General features: G+C 44.9%; 3 protein-coding genes across 3 annotated transcripts in view; 2 read left to right on the forward strand and 1 right to left on the reverse strand.

Moving 5' to 3' along the window:
- Window positions 1–4,825, forward strand: part of SIRT5 (sirtuin 5) — a 38,256-nt gene extending 33,431 nt beyond the window's left edge. Inside the window, 1 exon segment of the mRNA NM_001313805.1 lies at window positions 4,302–4,825. Within this exon segment, the coding sequence (NP_001300734.1) occupies window positions 4,302–4,377 (76 nt within the window). The 3' untranslated portion in view covers window positions 4,378–4,825.
- Window positions 4,826–8,072: 3,247 nt separating this feature from the next.
- NOL7 (nucleolar protein 7) lies at window positions 8,073–12,188 on the forward strand. The gene is made up of 8 exons (XM_038584199.1): window positions 8,073–8,374; window positions 8,454–8,514; window positions 9,023–9,081; window positions 10,739–10,770; window positions 11,020–11,110; window positions 11,440–11,561; window positions 11,640–11,717; window positions 12,007–12,188. Exons 1-8 carry the CDS (start codon window positions 8,106–8,108, stop codon window positions 12,078–12,080), a joined length of 786 nt encoding a protein of 261 aa, XP_038440127.1. The 5' UTR covers window positions 8,073–8,105; the 3' UTR covers window positions 12,081–12,188.
- Window positions 12,189–12,853: 665 nt separating this feature from the next.
- Window positions 12,854–24,593, reverse strand: part of RANBP9 (RAN binding protein 9) — a 93,148-nt gene continuing 81,408 nt past the window's right edge. Inside the window, exons 12-14 of the mRNA XM_038584198.1 lie at window positions 24,440–24,591; window positions 17,485–17,596; window positions 12,854–13,847 (exon numbers count right to left, since the gene is read on the reverse strand). Of these exons, the coding sequence (XP_038440126.1) occupies window positions 13,717–13,847; window positions 17,485–17,596; window positions 24,440–24,591 (395 nt within the window). The 3' untranslated portion in view covers window positions 12,854–13,716. The remainder of the gene's footprint in view (window positions 13,848–17,484; window positions 17,597–24,439; window positions 24,592–24,593) is intronic.

The raw sequence follows: 24,593 nt of genomic DNA on the forward strand, positions 1-24,593 counted from the left end.
TGGAGGTCAGTGTGTATATGTGCTGCCGAAGCAAACACTGGAGGTCAGTGTGGATGGTGTAGCAGGAGGGAGGGAGAGAGGCCAGTCAGTGTGGTCAGGAAGTACCATGTTTCTGCAGGGGGAAGAAGTGCCCCCAAAGAAGGCGACAGCCAGTGGAGTTTATAAGGGGTTTTCAGCTAGAAAATTGTTTTATAGATTGATTTAATCATGTGTTTGCTCAGCAAGAGGGTCAGGAGTTTACTTTTAATTTATGGTTGACCAGTTATAGGAAGTCCAGGGCCCTACCTGGCTGGACTGTCAAAGGGTAGGTGTAAGGACACATGCCTTAACAAAATCCACTTAAAGATATGTAAGAATATTTTATTTATTTAAAAATATTTTCACTTCTAACAAAACTGCATTCATTTATTTTGCTTTGCTTTGTTTGATCCAGCTGAAGGCCTTTTCTGTGAGTAGGGACCTGCCAGATTATGCAGGTTGCCTGTTGTGCATAAATCATGCTCCTGATTCTTCTGGTGTTCCCACATGTCTCTGAAGATAAAAATCACCTCAGCCCTTATTTTGTAAAGGACAAAAGACAGACAACCAAAAAAAAAAAAAAAAAAAGGAAAGAAAATCAGATCCCAAGGTACTAGTCTAGACTTTCTGATCAGTTATTTCAGGGCTCGAGGAGGACTGTTGGTATATTTGACCAGTGGCCCAGGTGTATCATCTGGGAGTTCTGGGGAATTACTGGATTACAAACTGTGGTTTGGATACTTTTCTGCCTTTTTTTTTTTTTTCTTTCTCTTTTAAAGTGCAACAAGAAGTTATGAAAAGAAATTTATGAAGTATCCTTCCCCCTAGTCTTTCCCACCTACACTAATTAAATAGAATTATTTTTAGTAACCTGCCATGCCTTTCCAAAGCATACATCAGATGTTCTTAGGAGTAAGCCTCTTATAACAACTGTATTTTTTTGGAGTTTGTTGCATAATTTTTTAAAAGATTTTATTTATTCATGAGACACACACAGAGAGAGAGAGAGAGAGAGAGAGAGAGAGAGGCAGAGACACAAGCAGAGGGAGAAGCAGGCTCCATGCAGGGAGCCCGACGTGGGACTCAGTCCCAGGTCTCCAGGATCAGGCCCTGGGGTGGAGGTGGCGCTAAACCACTGAGCCACCCGGGATGCCCTGTTGCATAATTCTTATTTAAATTAGATAATTACATTAACCAATAGCAGTGACATGAACATATTCCAGAGTAAACCCAGTGGTCCTGAGTCACCTGCTGTTGGGGAGCGGGGTGCTGTGTGCTATACAGTCTTTTGAGAACAGAAGTCCTCAAGAACTTTTGTTCATGTACCTCTTTCACATTTTTAAATTTCACCTCTAAAATTTTATATAGAAATGGTTGAGAAAGATGTGATTCCAAGTGTCCTGGAAATAAAATATTGACATTTTATAATAAAACCACCATTATGGTTTTAAATAAATCCATTGTGAATGTCACAACTACTCGATACCCACCATCATGTATTTACAAAATACATACACAAACTCTTTTTTTAAAAAAAAGGTTTATTTATTTATTCATGAGAGGCAAAGAGAGAGAGAGGCAGAGACATAGGCAGAGGGAGGAGGCTCCCTGCAGGGAACCCAATGTGGGACTCGATCCCGAATTCTGGATCCTGGGATCATGCCCTGAGCCAAAGGCAGACACGCAACCGCTGAGCTACCCAGGTGTCCCAATACACAAACCTTTTTTAACAGCCTTCATGTTTTTTCCTCCTTGAACATGTATTTCCATTCTACTTTCATAACAAATTTATATTTGTGTAATTTATTTTTATGCTTAAGAATGTTTTGCTGACTACCCTATTATATTTCTGTAGCAAAATATGGTATGAGTCAGTTCTTTTCAATTTCCTTAAAATTTAAAAAATGTTTTATTAAAAGAATTCCTCCAGATTGAACTGTCACTAATAGTAATTTGTGGTATGGCTGTTGACGACAAGTGAATGGTAAATTCTGGTTAATAATTTCATAAAAGTGCAATTGTATTGCAAATGCATCTCTTAATAGATGCACAGGCCGTGAATTTTTCAGATTACTTTGTGTGTCCCTGGATGAGTGTTGGAAGGAGACAGAGTTCACGTGGTTCTAGCCCAATCCACCTGCAGTCACAGATCAGGTCTACCCTAGCTCTCTGTAAATGAGGGAAGCTGCATCCCAGAGGAACATGGTGTGTGTCCCCAAATGTAGGAAAAGGTGCTCTTATAGGATTTGGAGGGAAGGTGGAATTTAGGTGAAATTTAAATGAAGCCATTTTTGGGAGACTGAACAGCAAGCAGTACTGTGTGGGAGTCCAGTGCAGTCTGGCTGGTGGTGCAGGGTCTTGTTTCCCTGGAGACCGCACATCGAAGGTGGATGTGCAACACTGTGCCCAGACACGCCTGTGTGAAGCTCTGCCCCAGGGTTAGAAATCAAGGTTGCTGCTCGGTGGCAAAGTGTGACGTAGGTTCTCCAAGCACATTTATCTTTCACTGCTGTAATTTCTAAAAGCAGTTTCTGATACTTTATGATTTTAGAGAAAATTTCTCCGTGAGTAAAAAAGCAGTAGTCACTCAAAAGATGGGGTTGTTATGATACTTCAGAGCTCATCCTAGGGAAAGAAATACTGTTTCCTATTTGCAGTTGGCTCTATCTGTGTCTCCTAGTCTACCTGGTCCAAGGGAGGGCAGGCTAGATTATTACTGGCCAAGCTAAATTTCATCTTCCCAACATCAATGATAATTCTTAGCTTTTACTTTTTATAGACATTGGTACTGAGAATGTGAGCCACACAATTCCCCGGGCAGGAAAGGAATTTTATTATGGCATTGCCACCCAGGTTTTGGGTCTCTTTTCAAGGTATATGCTAAAACACACAGAGTAGTTTTGTATCACATTTAGTGATCTGTTCATGGACAGTCTTATCAGACCAGACCCACTCTGTTTTGTTAAAAGCAAGAATGAAGTTGCCCTACTTGCCTACAGATGCACTGTCACCCACTCTCTCGAACCTGTTTATTTGCTGAGGTTTACACCAACGTTTCAAACGTCCCTTGATCTGACTCCCCGTACATTTTCACATTCTGCTTTAAGGCATCATTGTAAGATATGGGGGAGGGGTATGGCTTGCTCTTGTAAAGTGGAAGAAGGATGCACATGGAAAGGAACACTCAGAAGTCACTTTCTTAGGGAGGAAAGCTGACCTTTGGGAATTCCCTAAAAGTTCTCTGTGACTGGCTATAATTTTGGAGAAGTCCCCAAGGGGCTCTCACTGTGCAGGACACTAGTTTTCTGGTAGCCAGTGTTGAACGTACCATAGATGGCAGAAGAGTTGGTTAGTTGGGGATGTCCATTAGTGGCACTTTATCCAGAGAGAAGAGTATTTGAGGTCTTAGGTGTTCATCATCTGTGTTGTGTCAAGAATCTACAATATGAATATTGAAATCACTAGAAAAATCCTGCTTTCATAGTATCCTTTGAATCCTGCATTCAGAGTTGGGTTTTTTTTTTTTTTTTTGGTCCCTGTTGTGTTTTTCCTTGAAGGAAGCAACAATTACTAATTTTTCTTTTTTTTCCGTCCCCTTTGGTCTTTTCTACTTTCTGACTGTAAGTCATTCATAAAGCCCAACAGATGGGGGATACCTGGGTGGCTCAGTGGTTGAGTGTCTGCCTTCAGCTCAGGTTATAATCCCAGGGTCCTGGGATCCAGTCTCGCGTTATGCTCCCTACAGGAAGCCTGCTTCTCTCTCTGCCTATGTTTCTGCCTCTGTGTCTCTCATGAATAAATAAATAAAGTCTTGGAAAAAAAAAAAAAAAACAGATGGCTTAAGAGTTCCTGTTCACTCAGCTAAAATGTTCATGGTATGTTTGGTGCATGAGATTATTTTTCTTGTGTCCTCAGCGCATGAGAATGCTGTTCTAATGTAATATATAGATTTTGGAAAACTTAACAGCTCCAGTTACAAGGTTGGCCATACAGTCACAAAATGAATTTTACAATTATGGCTCCCCTCCCCCTTAAATAAAATTCTTGTTTATGGCACCTAAATTCTAGGCAATTGCTTTCCTAAATTCCCTCAACCACCAGAACCAACCCGTAGTGAAATATCTACATCTAGAGTTGTCAGAAACTAGATGAAAACTGTGGGAACAAAGCTCATAATACTGTATCAGTGAGCATTTGGATTTTGCTTTGGATGTAACTGAGACACGTGGGACTCGCCGAGGTAGTACGTTCATTTTTCTAACTGCTTATTTGTCCTCTTTCAGGTTTCATTTCCAGGGGCCATGTGGTACCACTCTTCCTGAAGCCCTGGCTCCTCATGAAACTGGCAATGTTTCTTAGTTGTCCTGGGGAAAGAAGAAATTGTAGTATGTCTAAGTACTTGGGCCACACACAGAGGAGAACTGATCGTGGGGACCGTGAGCTAAATACTGGAAAATCTAGAAATACCATCAGATTCCCTGGCTGGAATCCCCCCTGATGCTAAGTAAAGCAACAATAGCAAACACTCTTAGGAGAAGTTAGAGAACAGCCAGGTTAATGCATGTTCTTTCATGTGAACTTAAACCTAAGCTCTCTCCTATGTGTTTGGTTGGCTATTGGAAACATTTTGTGATTAGATTATCTTTTGAAAAAACTAATTATCCTGATTGTGTTGTTTCGATCTGGACGCAGAAGTATAGGGGTAAAACCTTGGTATTTCGGATTTTTGCCAAGTTGTGGTGGAAAATAAAATCACTCTCTATAGTAGGGCATTTATTGTTTAAAGATCTGACCCCCGCCCAAGAGATGTCTTTGTGGGAGGCTTTTCCTTTTTAGCGTTGACCTTGTTCGGCTGCATTGCCTCATAGTGTGTGGGATAGCTGACAGTGAGAAGTCATGCAAGGAAGGAAGAAAAAAGGAGCATCAAGACAGAAAATCAGGATGGGAAAATAAATGATGCAAATATATGGACTCCAAGGATAAACACAGCTGCCTAAAATTGAGGGCTGGCCTCCTTAGCAGCCACGGAGGACAGTGAGAGGTGATGGGTGATGGTTGTCTATTTCCCAATATCATAAACACAGAAGCATACGGTCCCTGCCAGGCCCACCAGGCCTTCCCACTGAATTCAGAAGGGTTTCCCTTCCTCCCCCACTTTATAAACAATTATGCTGATAATACCTTGGAGTTAAGTAGTAAGAATGCAGCTCTCTGCTCAAGCCTCACCACCTAATGCAGCCCCCGGGGCCCTTGGAATGCCTGGTGTCCGGCCTGACTGGGAGGAATGGCCTTCAGTAAACAGCGTAGGGAAGCCACACAGACCCGGGTCCCTTGGATCAGGTCGGCTCCCTGGGTGATGACACATCTTGCCTCGGCCCCTTTACAAAATTGCATTTAATGTGACACCCTTGGCTTTTGTTGAAGTAGGCAAGACACGGTCACATAAAACTGCACTGCTTTTTCAAGTCACAACTTTTAATAAATCCCAAAGGTTCTTTGCCTGGGCAGAGTGGGGATGTTTGTAACTTACAAGGCATAGGGCTCCTGAGGGCTTGATTCACCTTTTGCTGAGTAGGTCAAGGCACTTACACAGAGGGGGCCTCTTCTAATACAGTTTTTCTACGTGAAATACCATCATCATTGCGCTTCTCAAAGTTAAATTCAAACACTGGCCTAGTGTTAACACTGGTAAAAATCAGCACACTGTCTGGATGAGTCTAAGCATATTTTTAATCTGTAATTTTCCATCTGCCCAAGGCCCCAGTATTTTGGAACTGTTCCTTTGCAACTCCTCATCCTGGGCTTTTGGTACCAGCAACTTTTTTGTTGGTTGGTTGGTTTTTGTGCTCTGCCATTTTTGTTCATGTTTTGGTTAGAGAAGATGAAAAAGTTGAAAGTACAAACTGTGACAATTTAATGTTTACTGAATGTCGACCTATGATAGACGTTAGAAATAAAGTGATAAGTAAGATGATGGACATTACCCTCAAGGGGTTCAGAGTGGTTGGAACAACTATTGTGTAAACTATTTTTTTTAAAAGATTTTATTTATTCATGAGAGAGAGAGAGAGAGAGAGAGAGGCAGAGGCAGAGACACAGGCAGAGGGAGAAGCAGGCTCCCGGCAGGGAGCCCGACATGGGACTTGATCCAGGGACCCCAGGATCACACCCTGGACCCAAGGCAGACAGACGCTCAACTGCTGAGCCACCAAGGTGCCCCATGTAAACTACTTTACAATGTTGAAAACTACAAGAAAGAAATTTGTGCAAGATTCAGAGGAGATCGCAGTTAGAGATGGAGCAGGCATGGGGTAGACGTTAAGGTGCTTGAAAGGCTTTCAGGATGCCTGGGTGGCAGTTCTTGACTATAAATAGTTCCATGTGGAGGAGTGTCAGCAGGGGATGTACAGCATGTACAACTGCATGTGTGCAGCAGCTTGGTTTGTTCAGAGACTGATGAGTCATTTCATGTTGTATAATAGGTGGGAGAAGACAAACAGATCAGGAAGGGCTGTGGATGCCAAGAAGTGGAATCTACCTGGGGGATGGGAGGATAGAAGCAGTGCTGGGGTTGCGGCCACTGAGTAACGGTGAAGTCATTCTTCAGGTTCAGGGTTTGCGTTGGACCAGCCAGTGTTCCGGGTCCTGGGGTTAGAGCAGGGCCCCAGGTAGGGTCCTCTTCTCATGGGGCTTATATCCTAAGGTGGGAGTCAGACGATTAGCTGTCAGGGAGTGGTGTTGGTGATGAACAGGTGTGCACAGTCCAGGGGCAGGTGGTGGCCGAGGTCGCCAAGCCCGCGTTTGGTGCTGGGCACTTGTTGAAGCCTGCATCTGTCAACTTGTTTCCGTCAGTGCCAGAAAGACCAAAAAACATGTCCTGTTGCTATAGCACAATTTTTCCCTTCGGAATGCCTCTTCTTTGGAGAGCGGGGAGCGAATGGAGCCAAATCTACAAATACTGGTTCATCAGATCGAATGTGAAAATTAGTAAGGGGCGATCTCACTAAACTGGAGTTTGGGAGTTCGGCAGGGGGAGGTCTCACGCTCTACCACTTGCCCCCCTCCCCCCCCCCACTTTTTAAAGATTTTATTTATTTATTCATGAGAGGCAGAGACCCAGGCAGAGGGAGAAGCAGGCTCCCTGCAGGGAGTCCGGGATCATGACCTGGGCCGAAGGCAGGCGCTCAACCGCGGAGCCCGCAGGTGCGTCCTTACCACTTGCCGCTAATCCACGGAAGGGTGGGCGGACCCGGCGCGTGGACCCTGCGGCATGTGCCCCGCAGGAGCAAAGGCTCTCCTTCCCACCCGAGGAGCCGTCCACTTGTAACCGCGGTTTACTCCGGTGGCCCTGGTTGGACAGCGAGCCCTTCGAAGGGCGCCCCAGCCCCTCGTTTGCCTGTGGTGCTGCCAACAGCTTCCTTGCCTGGGATGGCGACTATTTTTTCTAAATACCCCCGTTTTTGCTGGTAAAATAGCAGGTAGTCTTACTTTTTTAAGGTTAACAAGACCGGGTGCTGCGGCCCCTGGGGCAAGGTCGTGACCCCGGGGTCCCGGGATCGAGTCCCGCGTCGGGCTCCCTGCATGGAGCCCGCTCCTCCCTCCGCCTGGGTCTCTGCCTTTCCGTGTCCCGCATGAGTAAATAATAAAAATCTTGAAAACAACAAGGAACAAGAGCAAGTGGCTCCCGGAGCTCGGTCACCGGGCGGGTGGTCGCCGGTTTCTGGGTCACTGGGCCGCACCGCGTAGGCCCGCCCGTCAGCGTCCCCGTGGAGGAGGCCTCGCGGCGGCCCTTCCCTTCCGGGGAGCGAGCCCCATCCCGACCCGGGCGTCTGGCCCGCCAGGACGGGAGGAGCCGGCGGCTTCCCGCGCGGGGAAACCTCCCAGGGGAGGGGGCGAAACACGCCCCTGCGCTCCTTAGGCCACGCCCGTCCCCGCTCTGCGCGTGCGCACACCCCTCCGCCGCCGCGGCCGGCCCCGCCTCCGCAGGGGGCGACGCGACGCAACTCACGTCGCTTGCTTTACACGTCACGCGGCGCTTGCGCGTTGCTTCCGGGTCAGAGGCTAGACGGTCGGGCGCCGCGCGGGCCATGGTGCAGCTCCGACCGCGCGCGTCCCGCACTCCGGCGTCGGCGATGGTGGACGAGGGCCAGCCCGCCTCCGAGGAGGAGGAGGAGGGCGCGGAGCACGGCCTGCTGCTCGGGCAGCCCAGCAGCGGCGCGGCGGCGGAGCCGCTGGAGGAGGACGATGAGGACGGGGACGACGAGCTCGACGACGAGGCCCCGGAGGAGCTGACTTTCGCCAGCGCCCAGGCGGAAGCTCGAGAGGAGGAGCGGCGGGTCCGGGAGTCGGTGCGCAGGTGCGGAGCCCGCGGCGGCCGGGAGGACCGCCCCGCCCCGCCCCGCGCGCGCCGCCCCGCTCACGTGTCGCCCTTTCAGGGATAAGACGCTGCTGAAGGAGAAGAGGAAGCGACGCGAGGAGCTGTTCATCGAACAGAAGGTGGGTGGAGGGCGGGGGCGTCTCGCTCTCAGAGCCCCGGGCCGGTCCGGGTCCCGGGGGCCTGGGGCGCTGCCGCCGTGCGCCGGCTGAGGGCGGGGGTGGGTGGGCCGACTGGCGGAGGCCGGGCGTCCTTCCCGTCCGTGCCCGCCCACCGCGACAGCCCGGCCACCACGCGTCGCCGAGGCGGCGTCCGTAGCAGGCCCGGCTGCCGCGAGCGGTAAGCGAGGTACTTTGGGAGCCGAGGGCGGCGCGGCCGAGTCCGATGGCCGCGCGCACTGACGCGTGGTGGGCGGGGCCCGGGTGGGAGCGCGGAGGGGGGCGGGGCCTGGGGTGGGAGCGCGGAGGGGGCGGGGCGAGGGCCGGGGGATGGGAGCGGGAGCGCTGAGGGAAGGGGCGGGGGTGAGGGTCTCAGGGGTGGGAGCGCTGAGGGGCGGGGCCCAGCTGGTGAGTCCGCGGAAGGCTGTCGTCCTTCATTGCTGATTAATTTTTAAATGTTTTTTTATCAAAGAAAAGAAAACTACTTCCAGAGGACGTTCTAGAGAAGTTAACTGCCGCCGGACAGACTGAGTGAGTAGCGGATCTTGCCCCGCACACCTGCCTGTGAGCCTGTGAGGTGGGCACGTGTATTTGAATCCAGTGTAGTAGCGGCGGGAACACAATGTTCTTGTCATGCCGACGTCTTTGAGGGCAGCCCGGTGGCTCAGCGGTTCAGCGCCGCCTTCAGCCCCGGGCGTGGTCCTGGAGGCGTGGGGTGGAGTCCCACGTCGGGCTCCCGGCTCCCGGCATGGAGCCTGCTTCTCCTCCTGCCTGTCTCCGCCTCTCTCTCTCCTCCCGTCTCCCTCTCACCTCCCCTTCCCCTTTGTCTCTCATGAATAAATAAATAAAACCTTTAAAAAAAAAAAAGACCTCTCTGAAGTCGGTGGGAAAGGTGGAGGGCGTTGGGCGCGTGTACCGCGTGTGTGTCCCGTGGCGGACTTCGGCTCCTCCGCCGCGGACCCCAGGGTGTTGGGTCAGTGGATGCGTGTGCTCCTGCCCGTGTGCTGAGCACAGGGTGGGTGGTGGGGAATAAAGTAGCGTGTGGACACCGCGCTGAGTGGAGCGGCCCACGTGCGTCCACCACTCCCGAGGGTCGCCCGGTCCCGTCCTTGCCTGGGCTACGACCGCTTCCTTTCTCGGGTCATTCAGCAGCTTTGCCCTCTGGGGAGTGGTTAACGGCGAATGCTGCCGTCCTCCTCTTTCTCATCCCGTGAAGTCAAACCTTAATGCATTTAGACTTCCAGATATTTGGTGGTGGTTTTTTAATGCTCTTGTTTTTCTTTTTTTTTTTATTAAGATTTTACTTATTTGTAAGAGAGAGAGAAGCAGAGACACAGGCAGGAGGAGAAGCAAGCTCCATGCGGGGAGCCCAACATGGGACTTGATCCCAGGACCCCGGGATCACTCCCCGGGCTGAAGGCTGCGCTAAAGTCTTGAGCCACCCGGGCTGCCTGCCCCTTGCTTTTTCTAAATACTTTAAGTTCAGAAGTTTAATAGTCCTGTATTTTTTACCTAGGCTGCTGTTATCAAATTTTCAGTAGAAGAACGTTTCCAAAGTTACGCAGATCCAGAACATACTAAACCTACAAATGCACTTGGTGGCGTAGTGCCCTTTCCTCTTCAGAAACCGAGCTCAAATGTCACCTCTTCCTTCTCTTGCTCCGCCCACCCCATCAGCTCCTCCTCCGTATAGCTTTTCTACTGTGCAAGTGCTTCTGTATGGGACACTCCTGTCTTGTCAGCTTGGTCTCGCCCTTTGACCAGTATCCCTCAAGTCTCATCCTTGTCTCCATTTTGCATTTGTGCAACTGTTGAATTAATCCTTTGATTTCTCCCAGTAGAATGAAGCTGTCCTACCACCTTTCACTTTGAATATCGTCATATAGCTCATTTTTTCCTTAAGTCTTTACCTATTAACCACAGCAGTCTGCTTCTGTTGAGTCTGCTAATAAGCTTTCACAGCTTACGCTCTGAGGTGCTCCCATGCTCGTATGTACTAGCCTGGGAATTGGGAGCAGTGCATCAAGAGGGACTTTTCGCTTTCCAAAACTGATTAAAGAGCCGAGGTAAAAAATTGAAGATGTTGGTAATGAAAGGGGGGAGATCTTACTTGTAAAGCCAGATGAAATTGTGTAATCCGTGATCTTTGCTATGTGCCATACCAATCAGTATTTTTGTTTTTCCTTAGCATAAAGAAAGCATCAGGAAAGTTGAAAGAAGGTATGAACTATTTTAAGTAACTTATGTAAGTATCAAGTGCATTTGCACATATTTGCAGCCAGATGTTCCTGGCCCTGGGAGAGTGTGGCATAGGCCTGGCCCCAAGGATAGCTTAGGTCAGTTCTCAGTTTCCTTATAAATAAAAATTGCATCCAAATTGGTAGAGTGGATGTTTAAAGTAAACTCCAGTAAATGTTCCTGCCTTATTTTTACATAAGTACTAACTAGAAATAAAACTCGATTTTTTAGCTAATTTGAAGAAGAAAAGTGATGAAGACTATGAAAAAGGAGGAGATTCCAAGAACACTAAAGAAAAAGTACAAAAAATACAGTCTGTTGGGTAAGGAGAGTCTTTTCACATAGGATGTAAAGGTAGCGGGAGAGGGTGAAAATATGAGCTTAAATGGAGAAAGATTTTAGTTAGGAATAGTTTCCAATTAGATCCTCTCTGGGAAAACCTAGTTCTGATACTCATATAAAAATATTTACCTACGAAAAAATGGTGGTCTGTTTCTAGTCAAATAGCCCTGTGATTTATTCATTATCTGTGCATATATAAAATTAGGACCTGGAGTTTTTTCAGTTTTTGAAGTAACAAAAATGCCTTTTATTTTCAAAGTAAGCACATTTTCAGACTTGCTCATTCTGACCTTTTGTGTTGGTCACCAGCCAGAATAAAAGCTACTTGGCTGTAAGGCTGAAAGATCAAGATCTGAGAGATTCAAGGCAACAAGCAGCAAAGGCCTTTATACAAAAATCTTTGTATGGTCCGGGAACCAACAGAACTACTGGTAATTTCTTTAACACAGTTTCTTTTATTTTATTGCAAATTAAACAAAGAAATGATAAATAATTCTCTCTTCTTCTAGTAAATAAATTCCTGTCTCTTGAAAATAAGAGGTTACCAGTGAAAAAGGCTGCGGTCCAGTTTCTTAATAATGCTTGGGGTAAGATCCCACATTATTCTTAGTTTTTTATATATCGAAAAATATTCTTTAAGGAGACAGTAAATAATCTTGACGCATCAGGTTTTTTTCCTTATAATGGCTCCTATATTTATATGCTAAAGTTGCTTCTGAAGAATAGATCGGTGTGGTCTGTACGTATATCTACTATGAAATCTGATTTAGTAGACCTAATTTTAGTATTTATATTCATAGAAACTTGAAAACTTTTGAATTATTTCTTGAGAATTTTGTATTTAATATCCTTATTGCATAACATTTTCTGTTTTAGGGACCCAGAGAAAACAAAATGCCAAGAGGTTTAAAAGACGGTGGATGGTCAGAAAGATGAAAACTCCTAAGTAGTAAAGCTAAATGAAGAGTGAGAACTTGTACATATAGAACTTAGTTATGTGGTGTAAAGAATTCATTTTTCTGAAAGTCTAATAAATCGTTTGTAAATCACTGCAAAAATCCTCGGTCTTTTGGGGGAAGCCCACGATCACATCACATGTCATCCTTCCAGACTACAGTTGTGTCTTGTCATCTTTGAGGGCTACACTGGAAGAAGAAACTGTTTAAAAGGAATTATATTCCTTTCTATATAACTAAAAGCCCATCTCCCAGCCCGCGGTGTCGGGTGCGCGGCAGGAGGGGCAGGGCCAGGGAAGTGGACGGTGACTGTTCTTTCAAGGGCAGCTCTCAGATGCCTTCATCTTGCAGATGCTTGATGATAATCTGTTTCATACAACACAGAGGAGGGAAGAAGCAATTGAAAGTGCAATATTGGAGTATAATAAAAATTCCTTAAAACTCAAGCCTTATGTACAGTTAATAGTCAACCGCAGGATATGGTTATCTTGGTTAAGTGTTCTTTAACCGCTCTGGAGGATTTGCTTTAGGGGAAGGCCACGTGCCAGATTTTAATTTTTACCAAAATAGGAGATAATTTCCTGTTTTCTGTCTGCAGCACCCACAGCATCAGGCTCGACCCTAGCGCAGAGAGGCCGACACACTGAAGGGAGTCTTAGGTTGTAGAACTCTGATCTAGAGTAGGAACCGTTCATTGTGTTTGCTCTAATCTCATGTTAATCAGAAGTAAGTGGGCACCTTATATATAAACTCCGCTGACACTCTAGTATCTGTAATAGTAAATTTTTAATGGCTGGTTAATTATATCACTACATTTTTATTGCAATATAGTACTCATTTAAGCACTTAAAAATGGAAGGTGTACAAAGATTAAATTAAGACACGGTAAATTGACTAAATATTTGGTTTTTATATAAATAAAGGTCATAACCACACTGTTGACATGTAATACTGTTATAATACAACAGTTGAACTTGTGAGTCTACGACAGAAGTCGTCTGTAGTTAAACAGGAAACAAAGCTGAAAAGGACCATGTTAAAACGAAACTACTGGGACTAACAGGTCGGGATTGTAAGTAGCAACAGACATATTCACTCAGCTCCTGAGTATTTCAAGTTTTACAGTACACATTAAAAATGATTTCTTCCATCAACACTATAAATTCAAACTGTCAGATGTTGATGCGTTTTGCAAGTTACACTGATTGAATGCTGAGATGGGAGCGGGGGTTGGAGCATCTCCCGATTTGAAGTTTACATCACCCACATGCTAACACAAACACAACTTGTTCTGTTTCCTTCCCCCCTCTCCCCCAAACAAAGGCGGCAGGATTTTTTGGTTTCTTTTAGGTCATTGTTTTAAAGGATTTGTGATGATCAATTTGAACGTCTGAAATTCAGTAATATTTAACTCTTAGACAACTAAGAGGTCAAAGATGGAAAATAATTTCTCCTAACACCAAGTTAGAAAATCATTTGCATCATGCTGTAAACTAGGAAGCAATGTAAAGCGACAAAAACCTGTCCCCAGTACATAATTAAAAAAATCTAAATTTCAAATCAGCAGAGCTGGTCTACTTCCATGTTGACTATATGCCACAATAGACATGTGAGCTCCTTAAATGCATAGCTAATGTAGGTAGTCTTCCACTGTGGCAAATGCACAGGATCCGATTCCCGATCGAGCCATCAGACCTAGACACTGTGTGGCCTGTCCCATTGCGAGGGCAAGTGGAGGTTGCTTTGGCAGATTGTGGGTTTCTGAGGAAAAAGGATTCAAAATGAAACAGCAGTTAGCAAGACATTTTCTAAAAGCAGGGAAAATACTGCCTTACCTTAAAGATTACTGATACCTACGCTGTTCTTCATGACCTAACTAGCGATGGTAATTTCTAAGCAAATGAGGATTGTGTTGGACATGCTACTCTGGATGATGCGGGTATTGGGTATTCAACTGTTAAGAATTCTTGCAGATTTAGACTTAAAGCTTTAGATACTTAAAGATGTGATTTCTTACCTGCTAATTCAGTGAGGAGTAAGGAATATTTAGTGTTCCTCAACTTGACTAAAGTCAGTTGACTTAACCAGAAAAAGACACCAGGTTTTCAGTAAAAGTTCACTGTTGGATTCTTACCCCTTTTGGGGAGAGGACCCAGCTGAGGCTGTCTCCAAGGCACTTTGGTGAGTGTTACTTGGGTTTCTGGGGGCAAATGGTGTTGGCGGCCATAAGAGGCAACAAGAGCAAAGCCACCCTCTAATCTCGGAGGGAGTTAAATTTATAATTGGTAGATAAAATATTTTAAAAATTGCCAATAAATTAGTTTTCAGGATCATACATACCATACCAGAAATTTGTCAGACAACTGTAGTACAAATGTAGTTAATCACCAAAATCTGTTCTTTGCCATAGATGAAAAAACGAATTACTGGTGAAAGTGGCCAACCACTTAGCAGCTGGTGATCCCTTCTTGGGTAGAGATGTCCACATTTTAAGTTTATGCAGATTCCCAATTTATAACAATTACTAATCAGTCTTGTAGACACAGTTGACAACAAAGGGCAAAAGCCATGACACTGGCTGGTAATGCTCCATGACTAGTTCTACTCTGGATTCCAAGTTTGCAATGTGGCGAGAGAAAGAAAAGTTCCAGAAGGAATGGAGCCCCCACCTCCAAATAAAAAGCAAATTCAGGATTTAAAGGCACAAGAGAAAATAGGATCAAGAATGTAAGAATGACTTAAAAAAAAAGAAAAGAAAAAGAATATAAGAATGAAATAATGCAAAAAAACAAAAAACATACAGATTAGTCAGGAAGTATGGTTTGGAAAGTGGTCCGTGGGTTAGGATTAAGTCCTGGCTATTCTTTGTCAAGATACTTGTTAAAACTTTGATAGTGGTAAGCATTTTTTGCCAAGTCTAATATAAGCAGGACTGGCTTTTACAGTTCTGCCTGGAGTCAGGAACAATTTTTATACACAAAACCATCATAACAATAAAAACTGAAAAGGAAACATCTTTTCAAAAATGTTGCTTGATGCTTTATAGGGAAGTAACCTAGCTCGAAGGTAAGCATCTAAGAGGTACTTTATTATAATTTTCTTGCGGGGAGGGGGGTAGCGGCAGCATGTGGTTTAAGCTAAATCTTTATAATTTTTTTGGATATAGAACTTGTAGGAATTAATGTGACAACTTTAAGCACTAATTAAAGTTGTAAAATATCACGATATTTATAAATGCACATTCACCCACAGCAATTAATCTTGTCATTAATTTTGTAGGAATATATGATTATAAATTTAAGTACTATTTATAGCTGAACCTACATACTACAAAATACATAGCACAGTAAGAATACATATATCTTGCATAAGGGTGCTAAAAAATTTAATACCTAATAACTGAATTCCTTTAAAGAACCCAAGATATAAAAAACTGTCCTAAGAAAACTAGTTCCTCCAGAAATTCTTTCCAGAAGATGTGGTATATATACACAATGGAATATTACTTGGCCACAAAAAAAGAATGGAATCTTGCCATTTGCAAAAATGTGGATGGAGCTAGATAGAGGGTATGCTGCGAAGCAAAATCAGTCATAGAAAGACAAATACCATGTGATCTCACTCTGGAATTTAAGGAAACAGATGAACATATGGGAAGGGGGGAAAAGAAAGGGAAGCAAACCATTAAGACTCTTAAAGATCGAGAGCTGAGGGTGGATGGAGGGAGGTGGGTGAGGGATGGGCATTAAGGAGGGCACTTTCATGATGAGCCCTGGGTGATAAATCACTGAATTCTACTCCTGAAACCAGTATACACCATATGTTAACTAAAATGTAAATGAAAATTTGGAGGAAGATGAGAATAAAAGCAAAGAAATGAAAATTCTTTCCAAGTCGGAGGGATACCTAAATACGAAGCAATTAAGCCTTCATGATTACCTATCACAGTAATTTCAAAAACGCTGTAAGCCAGAATTTGCCCTATAATCCCAGCACTGCTAGTACATTCTATTTTTACCAATCAAGTTAAATGAATCTCATGACCTAAGAATACAACACATTATCCAAAGAAAATTCACATTATTTTTTATTTACAAATTCTAAATTTAAGAAAACACCACAAAAGATGCCTTTAAAAAAAAACAAAACTGTTCTCATTCTAAAACCTCCATTATGTATACTTAATACACAATGAATTAACAGTCGGCCCTTGAGAAGCAGGGGTTTGAACTGCATGGGTCCACTTCCATGTGGGTTTTTAATATCGTTACAGTATCATAGATGTATTTTCCCTTATGGTCGTCTTCCTATCTTTAGGTTTACTATAAGAATAAGGTGTAAAATGCAGGTGACATACAAGATACGTGTTCATCAAGTGCTCATGTTGTTGGCAGGGCTTCCAGCCGAGAGCGGGCTATTAAGTTTTAGGGGAGTCAAAAGTTATATGCAAATTCTTCCAAGGTCAACTGCACTTAACTCTGTAAGAGCAAATAAACGGACTAATAAGGCTCAAATATGAATAGCTGCTTCCTTTACATTCTGGCCCTGAGCCCTGCCCTCTACAGTCTCCCGCTCCCATATCTACAACAGTCTGAAACCTGTTCCTAAAAGCCCCCAAACCCGACAGGCTCAAGTTGCAAGAAAAGACTATTAATGTGGAGTCTCATTTTAGAATCAGATTCTAAAGTCAGGTGAAAAAAATCATTCTTCTTTATAAATTATCTTTGAAAAGAAATTACAAGATAGTTTTACCTAGACAGCCCTGTAGAGTGTGTATGTAAATGCACAGAATGCTGCAGGCTTCATATATGAAGTGTGTTTGTTCGGTAGGTAAGTACGATCATCACAGTCTGTGGCGATCGAGTTGCTGGCGGGAACGGCAACTTCCCGTGCCTCACGCAGGCTCACCTCTGGCCAAGCCTCACTACTGAAACCCTTTCCTTTCTCCTCCATCCTTTTTATTTGCTAAGGGCATCTCGTTGAATATGCTGAACTTTATCACAAATACACTGCTCCTCTGGGGGCTGGTGCCGACCGCATGGCACGCTCACGTCACCTGGAAGTCCTTCTGTCTGCATTTTAAGCACAGTGGGAGCTGCGGGAAGTGTGGTTCAGTCCAGAAATGCTCATATATAACACGCACACAAAAGCCTCTATTCTCCCAACTTCCCAAGGTGGATCCCAAAGTCCTGGGGTTTTTTTGTTTTTGTTTTATTCCATGTGAATCCATTTCATCTGGAACTGAGATCATGGAGGGGAAGGTTTCTGTATTTCAAAATAATTTTAACTTTTAAAATGCTGAAAGCATTACCCCTTAAGATTTTACCAAAATACAGCTCCCAGCGCAAATACCATCTCAAGTATTCAGAGAATCTAGCTGAAGCTGTGCTTTACTCACCTAATATTGCACTGTTAAGAGCTGAGCACACAGGTTCTCTCTGAATTGGGTCAAGCTGATTTCCAACTGGGCTGTTCCAAGGATCCGAATAAGCGAGTAAACTGAATGCATCCTGTTGAAAACATAGTTTGGTTTTTAATTCTAACATTTAAACTACTGTGGTGCCCCTGCGGCTACCAAGTTGAGAGACAAGTAAAATACACAGCTTGGTGGCGTGAGGCTGCTGTAACATTTAAACCCACTTACCCCCTAGGACTCTGAGGCTACATATTCTTTACCAATTAGATGATGCAACAAGGCCGATGCTGCTTTCATTGGTCTTTACTATAAACAGCCATTCTCATTAATCGTCTCCCACCCCTACAACACATATACATCAGCAGAATGAAAAGGAATTCTGGAATGGGCTAAAGAGGAAGACAGAAATATCCAGATGCTAATTTATTACCACTGATCCAAATTTAACACTAAAAGGATAGGGCCTCCCTGTAGATTTTTTTAAAAACAGATGTGGGAACTCGATACATCTCACTGGACGTCCTTTTCTCACTCAGGAATCAAAAATTTCAACTGGTCCCCTTCACAAACATGCAGTAGTCCCCACCATCCTCAAGCCACCCTTCCTAAAGTGACAGATGATCTTTCCAATCAAGGACTCTTTGTCTTCTTTCCACTGAGGTGCCTGTTACAGTTTCAGACGCTGGTTTCCAGTTGAAGCTGCACTGTCAGCTGCGGTGTGGCCTCTGTGAGCAATGGCCTAAGTGTCCGTTTCCTCACGTGTCTACAGAAAAGGCTACTTGAGAACGTCATAAGGACGAACAGCTCAATGAAGTTAGCAACGTCAGTTCACTCTAATCTTTCAACATGTCTTTTTTTTTTTTTTTTTAAGATTTTATTACAGAGAAAGAGAAAGGGCATGGGGAGGGTCAGCGGGAGAGGGAGGAGGAGGCTCCCTGACTGAGCAGGGTGCCCAACGTGGGGCTCGATCCCAGGACCCTGGGATCAGGACCTGAGCCGAAGGCAGACGCTTCACCCACTGAGCCACCAAGGCGCACCCCCCTCCCCCGAGGTGTGTTATTTTGCCAAAAGTCAGAGCCCTAACCTGGAGCAGCAGTCTAGACCCAGAGAGGCAAATCACAGATGCCTTCCCCATTCCGAAGGCACACGTGGAAAAGTGCTGAGGCAGCTGTAGGTCGGTGAGGTAACACTTTCAAAATGCTGATTAGGGACCCATGAAAGGCTGAAATTCCTAGAGCAAAGTATTCCCAGGTGCAGCTGCGTGGACATTCCTCTAACCTACTTCCTACCGTGTGAAAGCAGAGGTGGGGGTAAGGTTTCCAGGCCCGGGGGACTCTGGCCCTTCTCACCCAACCAGCCTGTGTCGGGGAGGTGGGGGTGGGGGTTAGAGGCCCCTAAGGCGCCAGCTGTGCAGCCTGAGGCCACCAGAAGGGAATACACGCCCCCTACACACACGCGCGTGCACACACACACACAGGCAGTTTCCCCGCGTTGAAGGTCTCATCCATGTCAGACAGCTTGGCCCCGTTTTTAGAATGAAAGGTCTCCGAAGAGAAAAATTTACTGCCCTATTTTGAGTGCCCTGCAGCTACTTGTACGTGCCGGGAACAGGGAGGAAGCTTCGCACACCTGCTCATCACAAGATCTGCTTCTTACAGGCACCCTGCAGAGCGACTCGGTTCTGTTTCTGTTTCTGGGTGCCCCCACCCCCGAATTTACTGATGGAGGGAATATTCATGTCCTACCGCCCGGAAGCCGACTCCAATCAGTGGCATGCTTTCTGAGGGACTGATCTCTGCTCAAGACTTGACACCCACAGCCCCGCCCGGGGATCACTCCCACAGAACAGATCTAGTTCTCAGGCATCCTCAAGGACTGCCCAAGGAACGACGGGCACGTAAAAACCTTTAAGCACAAAACTATCCCCGTGGGTCTATAGACGCAGGCACGCTACCAAAAGGAGAAATGCTGCAGTCCCAAACCTCAAATCCAGACCATTCTTCTGTTTACACCTTCTAGTATTTTAAAGAAAAGCTCATGGAAAAAGGCGACGAAGGTAGTCATTTACCCGCATGGATACCGGTGACACTAGTAATTTGTTCTCATGTTTCAATACAATCGAATGTCCGTTGCACGCAGCCGCAGTCACCAGGACCCAGGAGCTCTCAAGGACTCAGACACACTGGGCCTCCGGAGGGTCCGAGCGGTCGCGGCGGGCGAGCGGGGCCACCTGACACCGCAGAGCAAGATCCGGGGCGGCAAGGCCGGGAAGGGAAGGCATGGATGGAGGCAGAGGTAAGGGGGGGTGTCCTAACGGGCCCCTAAATCACACTAAACAGCTTGGATTTGTTTTCCGACGTGGCGGTGGAGCTTTAAATCGAGGACCGATGTGGATAAAACCGGACTTCAGGAGGACGGCGGCAGCGCCGCGGAACCACGCCCCGAGTCAGGTGAGGCTGACCGCAAGACCACCACCACCACCACCTTAAAAGGAGAAAAAAGGGGGGGGCGCCTGGGGGGCTCAGTTGGTTAAGCGGCTGCCTTCAGCTCAGGTCCTGATCCCAGGGTCCTGGGATCGAGTCCTGCATTGGGCTCTCTGTCCCTCCCCCTGCTTGTGCTCGCGCTCTCTCACAGAGAAAATCTTTAAAAAAAAGAAAAGAAAAAGAAAAAAAGGTTTATACCTCCAGGTTCTTCACAAAGAGAATGAAATCGAGGCAGCGACATTAATGCTTTAAATCCCGCAGTAAAACTTAACTGAGGTGGTGACCAAAGAAATGCGAACAAGCAATTTTAAGGTCTGATGTGGAAGCCACTAGTACATCAATGCAGTACAGCCTCTGGCACTTTCCTTTTCTACTGGTGGTGAGCTGCTAGAGTTTCTGGAAAGCAGTGCAGCAGTATACAGCAAAAGCCACAATAATCCTATCCTTTGACTCTTTCTAGGACGCTCTCCCAATGCTGTAATTTTTTTTTTTTTTAAGATTTTACTTATTTATTCATGAGAGACACAGAGACACAGGCGCAGAGACACAGGCAGAGGGAGAAGCAGGCTCCACGTGGGGAGCCCGACGTGGGACTTGATCCCAGGTCTCCAGGACCACGCCCTGGGCTGCCCCCAGTGTTGTAATTCTAAGGAAGAAACAGAGATTCATGTATAAACGCGTTCACTAAAGCATTTCAATAAAAGCAAAAAACCTCACAGAGCAATGCTTAGATGAACTGACCCAGGGGCACAAGAGAGTATCATGTTGCCATCTAAAAACACCTAAATGCACAGAAACTGGAAAGAAGTTTTTCTGACAATAAATAAAACAATACAAAATAATCTAATTACTAGGTAAGATACACATGGGATGTAAGGCACAAAACTGAACATGTCTGTGAACTATCACGGGATTATGGGTTCCTTTTTGCTTCAGAAAAAAAGGTCTCAGTGGGAATCGTTTCTGAGGCCAACATGACGTCGCTTAGGTAGGGTCCTCCACTGTGCTCAGTTGGCTTAAAACCTGTCACAGTTCCCGACCAGGATGGGCTTCAGGATGGGCTTCGACTGCCAGCTGGGGCCGCCCGTGCCTACCTGAACCTCCACAGGTCCGTGAAGGGTGAAAGGCGAGGGACAAATTCAGGTGGCCCTCCTGAGCCACTGGCCGGCACAGGCCGGTAGGAAACAGAGCAGAGAGAGGGGAGCCGAGGACGAGGACTGGGGGCCCCCGCAGAGCCCCCCTTGTTCCTCCAGGCCTCAGGGCAGGTGGAATGCACGGTGCCTCACAGTAATGCCTTTAGGGAACACTTCCCTTTGCATTTAAACAAATCTCTCTATATATGCATGTGTGATTCAGATATTTATGCAGATCCGCACAAAATTAAAGACAAAAAATACCCACTGCAATCACACATGCCCTGAAGTGAAAAATAAAAGGAAAAGGAGCATTTTCTAAACCTTCTCAACTATCGCAAAAACACCTGTTGTCCCGGAACCTTCCAGCTGTTTGAGCTTATCCCTATGTGCTTGGAAGGTTGTTGCGGGGAAAAGGAAGGAAAGAGTTCAGGATATTAAGAAAGTCTCTTAAAGCAGTTGGCATTTGCTTAGAAGTCAGAAGTGCAAAATCAGAGCCATCCACGTGCTTCAGATAAAGAAGATGAATTACATCTTTGCATAATCGAGTGTATCATCAAGGACTCCCTTTGAGAAGAGGCCACATAATCCCATTTTTGGAGTTTCATGCACATTAGAATCTAAGCCAGTGAGCTGATTAAGTGAAATCTTAACATTTTCAAAGACACTACACACGTCACATTCCTTCATCACGTGCCATCGGCATAAAGTTTTAACAAGAAAACAGATGACCTAGTGTAAAAAAGTGTGAAATCTTAAAAATGCTTTTTTTTTTTTTTTAAGATTTATTTATTCATGAGAAACACAGAGAGAGTGAGGCAGAGACACAGGCAGAGGGAGAAGCAGCCTCCCTGGGGGGAGCCCAATGTGGGACTTGATCCCAGGACCCCAGGATCACGACCTGAGCTGAGGGCAGATGCTCAACTACTGAGCCACCCAGGCACCCCTACAATCTTAAAAATGTTTTGCGTCCCCAAATATTCCCTAAAACAGCAGTTTTCCAAGTACAGTCTAGAGACACCGGAGTCCAACATAAAACCCCTTCAGGAGGAGCTCCATACTGTTTTTGTAACGAAAACTAAGCTACTACTTCCTCTCCAGTCTCACTCCCATGCTCTCACAACCACACAGCGGGGCCCTCCGGAGGCTACAGGGTGTGTGACGACACAACAGACCGAATGCACCAAGAGGTAGGAGAATGCAGCTTATTAAACCCAGCATTTAGAGAGAATTACAAAAGTGTAAAGCAATGCCATTTTTCTAATCTTTTATAAGTTATTTTTCATAAAAACAGTCAATGGATTTATGATTATTTGTAAATAAACTGATTACAGTTTCTAGTATGATAAATATAACTCATATGAACAAAACTCTTAATAAACATTCATTAAATAGCTGGATGCTATGTGTATTAGATATTATTATAGGGGGAGGAGTTAAGACCCAGTCTGATCTCAAGGACTTCCTCACCTTATGGGGCAAATGTGCACAGCGCTTTTCCTAATACACAAATGTCTGATTTTTATTTTATTTTTAAAAAATTCCAGTATAATTACACAGTTACATTAATTTCCGTTGTATAATATAGTGATTCAACAATTCTACGTGTTCCTCAGTGTGCATCATGATAAACGTGCTCTTCACCCAGTCACTTGTTTCACCTACCACCATCTCTCCTCGGCTCTCTGTAGTTAACAGCCTGCTTTTCTGTCTTTTCTCTGTTCCTTTGTTTCTTAAATTCCACATATGAGTGAAATAGTGTGGTATTTGTCTTTCTCTGATTTATTTCATTTAGCATAATACCCTTTAAGTCCATTCAGGTTGTCACAGATCGCAAGATTTCATTCTTTTTTATGGTTGCGTAACGTTCCAGTGTGTTTGTGTATAAATAAATAAATCTTTATCCAATCGTCTACTGAGGGACACTTGGGCTGCTCCCATAATCCGGCTATTGTACATAATGCTCCAATAAACACAAGGGTGCATATATCTTTTTGAATTACTGTTTTCATCTTCTTTGGGTAAATACCCAGTAGTGGAATTACTGAATCATATGGTGGGTCTATTTTTAATTTTTTGGGATCTCTCCAAACTGTTTTCCACAGTAACTGCCTCAGTTTGCAGTCCCACCAAATGATCTGACATTTTAAATGAAAAATTGTTTAAATTACATATTCCACCGATTTTCTTTTATTTAGCATAAAAATTGTTCGACCTTTTTTTTTGAAGAGTTGAGGGTCACCATTAGAAACAGCAACTGTGCTGTCCTGTAGATGAAGCACTATAAATACAACAAACACACCTCTCTTCCTACCCCAGCTACTGAAACTATAAGACCGCACATGCCTTTAACTGGAGATGTAGGCAAGTGGCTCCTAAACCCGTCCGAGGAGGCTGAGCCGCTATGTTCTGTCTACACTAGTGCCCCACTGAGGCTACACTGCTGGAGGCTATTTCATGTTTGCTGCTTTCATGCCCTGTCTGGGGCTATAGGTGGCGCTGGCTGGGGCACTAAGTCTCAGTTTGGGTCAGGAAGGGGCGGCTGAGGCCACACTCTTTCCCACCACACCCAGACACTGGGCTCAGGGCCACCACACACATCTCCCCTTTGTTGTCTGGACGTCTTCCAAAACGTTCAGAAGAAAATATATTTGTAACGAATCACCTTTGAGCCCAACCTAACACAGGATTACAGAAAAATTAAAAAAAATACAATGGCTAGGTTAACATTTCACACACTTATAGGACTACTAGGACCAAAAAAAGAAAAAAAAAAAGATTTCTAAAGAATCTTAACATCTCTACAACGAATTGCGATGCTGACTTAAGGCAGTGGGAACTCCTCCATCTGCAACTGATATATAAAGCTATGGCTAACACACTACACGTTGAAATTTTATCTATCCCACCATCTATCATAAACATCGATCCATAAGAGGTCTGAAAATGTATTTTAACTATCCTGGTTTTGAAAGATGACCTAATGCTTCAGCAACCACCATCAAAATGCAAACCATGTAGTATACGTTCAACTTGCTGCAGCCTCGAACAATGTCTACTGAAATAAAACTATCTCAAATTTATAGTTTCATCAGCAAGCTCATACCTCTAATAACTCTGCCCATTTTATAGCCGAGAAAATAAAGCTAAAAACCTAAGTTGACCAAGGGTATATAGTGGGGACAGGTGGCAGGACCGGGATTTAATCCCTATTTTTTACTGGAAGTCCAACAAGAATTCCTCACCCTACTCAATGTTTCACAAAATTACAATTTCGTTCCTTCGACAAATTTCTAATTTTTCAAGAAAAGACAAATCTACCTTCAACATTTTTTTATTTGCTGTGTTCTTGCCACATTCTCTCCTCAGCTGTTCACTCATGGCTTGTAGCTCTCTTCCAAAGTGAATCATTCTTTCTATGGCGGCTTGACTTCCTCCACACAACTGGCGTCTTAACTGACTCGAATCAACTTCT

This window comes from Canis lupus, chromosome 35 (assembly GCF_011100685.1).
Source record: "Canis lupus familiaris isolate Mischka breed German Shepherd chromosome 35, alternate assembly UU_Cfam_GSD_1.0, whole genome shotgun sequence".
Taxonomy (NCBI): domain Eukaryota; kingdom Metazoa; phylum Chordata; class Mammalia; order Carnivora; family Canidae; genus Canis; species Canis lupus.